The sequence below is a fragment of the Hippocampus comes genome, unplaced genomic scaffold, assembly GCF_001891065.2.
Source record: "Hippocampus comes isolate QL1 unplaced genomic scaffold, H_comes_QL1_v1.1 scaffold299, whole genome shotgun sequence".
NCBI lineage: Eukaryota > Metazoa > Chordata > Actinopteri > Syngnathiformes > Syngnathidae > Hippocampus > Hippocampus comes.
The window spans coordinates 878,680-884,878 of record NW_017805694.1 but is presented as its reverse complement, the minus strand read 5'-3'; the positions used below and the strand labels follow the sequence as shown (position 1 = coordinate 884,878).

Below are 6,199 nucleotides of genomic sequence, written 5' to 3'. Positions count from 1 at the left end.
CCCCCCCCTACCTCCACCCCCTTAACGAACCACATTTTCAGGGGGGTATTTGAAGGGGGAGGCTTTCTTCCGAAATGGCTCTTCATGGACAGATTGGAATTTTTTCTCCACACCGTTGAAGCACAGAAGACATTCGCAACTTAGCCACACGTCAGTCTGAAAACAAACACCGTGCGGCTCAGCCTCTGGCGAAGTGACGTGGCGGTTGGCGATACGATTTTGCTCAGGTTCCGTTTGTGGACATTGTTGACTGTGGCACTTTCCGAAAAGAAGTCCAAAAAAGAAAAAAAAAATGTCATGTTTGGCGGACAAAATCAAGAGTGGCGACTTACCCATTGTGTGTCCGTCTGAGAGTCCAACGATGACGCGGACGGACCAACGGACAAAGAACCAGAACGAGACAAACATGTTCAACTTCACAGAGTATCATGACATTCATACGCCAAGGCACACTTTTAACATTCCTGTACACCAGTGGTGTCCAAACTACGGCCCGCGGGCCAACTGTGTCCCGCGTGTTTGTTTTTTATTGGCCCGCGGCAAATTCTGAAGCTATCGTTGAATATGGCCCGTACATTGCACTGGAGCTCAACTTCTGAGTTTCAACGCTAGATGGAGCCAGTAACGGAAAAAGGTGTTTTTCCACGAAACAAAATTAAGCAAAGAAAAACATTTATTATGAGTCACCAGCAATGGCAGCGCCGTAGAAACAAAAAGACAGCGAGTGAGTGCAGAAGATTTCAAGCACGGCGGGAAAATGAATATTTCTTCAAAGAAATCAAAGGAAAGTGTCTGATTTTGCCGTGATGAAGGAGTAGAATGTCCCTCGGCACCATACACACACGGTATACGCACGGGGATATAAGTGTATAGAAGCAATTTTCATGATTGAGGCCACGGAGCCATTTTGTATTGTTCGCTCTTGTTTTTAGATCTCCGACAGGCTGAGGGGAAGCGAGGGGGAGGGTGGGGTAGGGGCCTTCGTCGGAGGGATTTTCACCGTCATTGGCGTCAAGGCTGCAGCCTCACGCCGGCCCAGCGGCCATTCGAATTTTTTCACAACAGGGGGTTTTTCACTATAGCAAATTTTATCTCAGACATAAACACGAACACACACAAACAACTCAAGTACCTCCTGCCCGGTGTCCAGCGCGCAGAGTTTGGAGCAGTGCCTCTTGGCGTCCACGAGGATGTTCAGCATGGTGCAGACGCAGAGGGGCACGCGCAAGTCCGTCGACCTGCTGGCTTTCTGCAATTTGCCCTCAAAGGCGCATTTGGTCCTGCATGGGGGGGGGCAAAGCCATTGGAAGATTTTAAAGCAACGGCGGCCATTTGCGCGCGGCCGGCCGCCCGACCTCTTGACGCAGGCCTCCATCATGTCGCTGGCCATCAGCTTGAGTCTCTGCTCCAGGTGGCCGGCGAACTCGGCCTCGGGCCAGCGGAGGTCCGACACGAACGCCTGCAGCGCGTTGAGCTTCCAGAAAAGATCCTCGGACGTGGCGGAGCCGTTTCTGTCGCCGACGCAAAACAAAACAACAACCGCAAAACGTCATTTTTGATGACGCCGGGTGATTGTTTTTTTTTTTTTGTGGTGGGGGGGAGAGAGTGCTTTTATTCATTCATTCTTCCCGCTGATCAACACCCGCCATTCATTTTGCGGTCCAATCAAAAGTGGCGTCGCCATCGAAGTGGCCCGCGAGCGTGCGCCGTGCGTGGCGTCGATGTGCAACGCGCGCGCAACGGCAACAAGTCGACAAGAAACGAGCGCGCTCATCTCAAGGGCGGACGGACGTCCGCCACACGCGGGTGACGACGCGACGTGCAAGTGTGCAGCGGGCGGCTAGGAGGACAGCCGTGAGACGACGCGAAGGAAGAGGAATCGTAAGGGTGTGTGTGTGGGGGGGGGGGGCACTCAAATTAACGCCGCTCACTTTTCTCACTTGGCCTTTAAAAGACGAGCACAACAACAAGTGGCGGCGGCGGCGTGGAGGCTTTGGGCTAGCCCCCTCATGTCTAATTAGCGGGGCTCTCCTGTGAAGGCCCCACCCCCACCCCCCCAGGGGTGACGGGCCAATCCCACTCACCCGTCTGTGCTCGCTAATGAAGTGCCAGCTTGTTTTCTTTTTTTTTTTCGCGGCTTTCATGAAGCACCGAGTGTGGTCTGAGTGTTGTCCCCCCCCCCACTACCCTCCACCCCTCCCACACACACACAATCCCCAACAGACCCCCAAGTAACATAACGCCACCAACTTGGCCACCAATATGGCCACCAACGGACGCGTTGTTCAAGTGAGCAGGAAGTTAGCAGCTTAGCCGTGCGGTAACCACGGTAACCGGACGTCCCCAAGCTGCGGTTGGAAGTTCCTCCGGGAAAACAAACAATCAATAAAAAAAAAGGGCGTCCCCACATCCTCATGTCTTCATGAAACAGCGCAAACCTTCACTAGATCGACCGGGAACCCCGTGTCAACAACGGCCAAGGAGACCCTCGAAAGGAGACAGACTGACGGGAATTTTGATCGAGAGTCGATGATGATGATGATGATGATGATGATGGACGGGGTAAAGCATGGCACTTGGGTGAGGGTCAGAGTGTGAAAAGGGTCAAGATCAGCACTGTGTGTGGGACCTGATATTGGTGTTCAAGATGGCGGACACTGACTTTTTGCTTCCAAAGCTTTTTTTTTTTTTGGGGGGGGGGTCTGCTTTGCAGCATAAAGAAAACCAGCACAAATGAAGCTTCAAGTTGAAATGGCAGCTAAGAACCATTCGTCATTGTGAAAAGCACAATTGTTCCCTTTCCCGCCGGCCTTGCCGTGCGCCAACGCGTTCTCGGCTTTTGATGGCTTCCACTTTTCATTTGTTCCACTCAAAAAGTCCTTCAACTGCGTCGGATGGTCCAAACTTTACTTTTTAACATGACCTCAAATACTTTCCTTACCCTGTGGGGGTGGGGTGGGGGGTGGGGGGGGATGCAGAGAAGAAAAAAAAAAACGCTCCGTGTCCTTTTTCACATGACAGGATTGACTGACAACTGATCGCAAAGTCACCAAAAAAAACATCGGAGGGACGGACAAAGGCATCGGAAGCAAATTTCAGGACGAGGACGAATGAGCGGAGGCGATTACCAGGTTGGATGAGGCTTTTTTTTGAAGACGGACCTCTAGGGCAAAACACACCTCCAAACATCGTGCGGACCTCAATTCAAATGGACAGAACCGAGCACGAGCACGACCACGCCCGGTCCGATGTCGAGTACCAACAATGAATCGTGAACGGATCAAAGCGCAGAACCTCGCAGAAGCCCAAACGACAAAGCGCGTCTTCAACAAATCCTAAAAGCGAGCATGCGCTCACGGCGGCACCAGACGTACATCGGCCACGCCTTCGACGAAGCGCAGAAGCGGGCGGGCCTGTAGAACCATGCGCGGCACCGAGCGTAGAGACAGCACCCGAGACCGAGGCAGCACCAATTACGGACTCGGCGCCAAACATGCATCGGGGCAAGTACAGAACCATGCAGAGCACCAAGCACAGACCGACGCCGAAGAACAAACATATGGCGAGCTCCCCCAAAACGGGCCTTGTGCGCATTGCGCCGAGCACGGAGACGACAAAGCGTTGAGAACCTCGCGTTGCTCCGTGCCTCAAACGAGGCCGACAACCAGACAGCGGGCCGCGGCGCAAAGGAAGGGCGCCCCTCGCTGGCCAACGTACGTGTTGCGACAGGACGGCGCCATCCGGGCCAGCGCGGCGAAACTCGGCAGCGAGGCAGGCGGAGTCGGCACTTTGGGGAGATTGCTCGCCGGACACCTGATCGGGCCCCAAGGGAATTGGAAAGAAAAAAAACGAAGAGAAGAAGAAGAGGAAGAGAAGCGGACAGTGAGCAGGGAGCAACGAAAGCAGCAAAAGTCGGCGTCGGCTTGGCTCGGCGCAAAACGCCGCGAGCGCCCAACAGATATTGCGTCGCTTGTCCCGTTGCCGCTTGCCTTCCAATTCTGTACAGGCAGTCGCAACTCGTTTATCCTGCAGGAGAGTGTCTGAAATGCCCCTACAGGGGGCGCCGTATTGGGTGGACGAAGAGCGCTGCGGAAAATGGCCGTATGCGGTTGGCTCCTGTGCCCAGCGCAACTAGCGGCAAAAAAATCAAACCGGTCCGAAAAATGCCCCACCCACACCCCACCACCTCACACCAGGCGCGGAGAGCGAAATATCGACCGTGGATGGCGACGAGCGCCATCGCCGCCTCGTGTGCTCGAGTTCCCTTGTTTGGTCACTTCTGGTCTACCCCAAGGCGCTGTGTTATTTGAACGCATTATTAAAGAGGAGCTCAAGGCAAACATCGGCTCCGCGCGCCCCCACTAGTCGCAACAAGCTATTCCACTTAACAGTGAGAAGAAGTTAGGCAGATTATTGCACCCGTTGTCGATTAGTCAAGCCTCTCTCCTTTCTCCGGTGAGCACTTTGAAACCGTCATCCGGGCCTTGGTCACATCCCGACTGGATGACTGTCGTGCACTTGACTTTGGAGTCAGCCAATCCTCCATCAAGCGTCTCCAGTTGATCCAAAATGCCGCCGCTCGCCACTTGACTGGTATTGGCAAGAGGGAGCACAAAATTCCTACTCTGGCAGCCCTTCACGGGCTCATTTTAGAGTTCTTTCAAAGATCCTACGATTGGTTTTGAAATCTTGAAATGGCCTCCTAGCCTCCGTGGACCGCTACGCGCCGGCCTGGCGCCTCAGGTGTGAGGAACAGGTAGGGAGAACTAAGCGAAGGCTCCGAGGGGATATAGCCTTTTCTGTTGCCGCTCCCTCTCCATTGGAATAAACGGTCAGCAAGCCCCCCCCGTGCATCTTTCAAACTTGTCTTCAAACAAATTTTTATTCTTACTTGACGGACTGCCATGTCTCCTGCTCGAAGCCGCGATGGATGGACTGCGCGATGGATGACTCCATCAGGTCGATGTAGCGCACCACCAGAGGGACAAAAAGTTCCTGGAGGTGCTTGTGGAAGGGCCCGTTGCACAGCTGGGCTGCGGGGGGGGCGGAGCCACAACACATCAAGTCAGCGGTGAATCCATGTTGTGGAGGATTTTTGGAGTGAATTTGCAATTTTGTGTGTGTGTGTGTGTGTGTGTGTGTGTGTGTTTCGAAATACATGAATACATTTCATCATCTCTACTCCGGGACTCCGACAACTACGGCAAATAATAAGAGCGAGAAATTGCCCATAGTCCCTTTTATTATTGTAGCATTATTATTCATATTCCTTGTATTGATATTTGATGAGGATTTGTCCTAATATTTCACGCTGATACACTTCGTGAATGGAAAATCAATACATTCCACAAACAACTACAAGGCCGATTGGATTTTTATCGTCAAAATATTTTAGGTCGGCGGTTGAGAGTTGAGCGAATGCGAAAACGTTTCCTCCGCATGCTTTGGAGCAATCAGGGGCGGCGGCGACAGTGGCGGCGCAGCCCTCCTTCTGCCTTCCCTGGCGTCCTTGATGAATTAACGGCGACACTAACGACGCGCTCCCATTTCGCCGTCTCGGCGGGCTTCATTAGTGGGAAATTGGTTTTGCAATCAACACTTGCCTTTTTGCCCCCCCCCCCCCTTCCCCTCCGCTATCCATCCTGCCGGCAGTCCCTCCCTCCTTGTCACTGCCAACAAGTGAGCATTTCCAAAGAAAAACTCAAGTCTGGTCGGAAAGAAAATGCATTAAAAAAAAAAAAAACAAGTTGGGCACATGAGAAAAGAATGACGTAAAACAAATGTGAAGAAAAAAAGAAGTATGGAAAAAAAAAGCAAGTCGTAAAAGGTGAAGCAATGAGTTTGACGAAAGGAGGCCGGGGGGAAGCGAGGCTACGGGGAGAAGACGTGGCGAGGATGGACGCCTTCGAAATACTTCAAGAGTCCAGAGCAACGGTGAGCGAGGTACGCGGGCGACGACGCCGATCCGAGCGGGTCGGAATGGAAAGCGTCAGCGGTGTGATGTCATCTTCGTGGCTCTGCTCGGGTCAAAGGGCAACGTTGAAAAGGCGGCGCTGAGGCCGAAAAAAGATGGATGAAACCTAATAAATCGCTTGACTTCCAAAATGTAAATACAAAATGAATTCGGATTAAAAAAAAAAAAAAAAAGTCCCCCTGGCCTGTTTCCTTTTTTTCTTCACTCTCCGGTTTGCTCCCCCGC

At 52.7% G+C, this 6,199-nt stretch overlaps 1 protein-coding gene across 1 annotated transcript in view; it reads right to left on the bottom strand.

Moving 5' to 3' along the window:
• cadps2 (Ca++-dependent secretion activator 2) overlaps positions 1–6,199 on the bottom strand; it is a 55,933-nt gene that overhangs the window by 9,835 nt on the left and 39,899 nt on the right. The window contains exons 19-22 of the mRNA XM_019881766.1: positions 4,892–5,033; positions 1,356–1,511; positions 1,133–1,280; positions 333–347 (exon numbers count right to left, since the gene is read on the bottom strand). Of these exons, the coding sequence (XP_019737325.1) occupies positions 333–347; positions 1,133–1,280; positions 1,356–1,511; positions 4,892–5,033 (461 nt within the window). The remainder of the gene's footprint in view (positions 1–332; positions 348–1,132; positions 1,281–1,355; positions 1,512–4,891; positions 5,034–6,199) is intronic.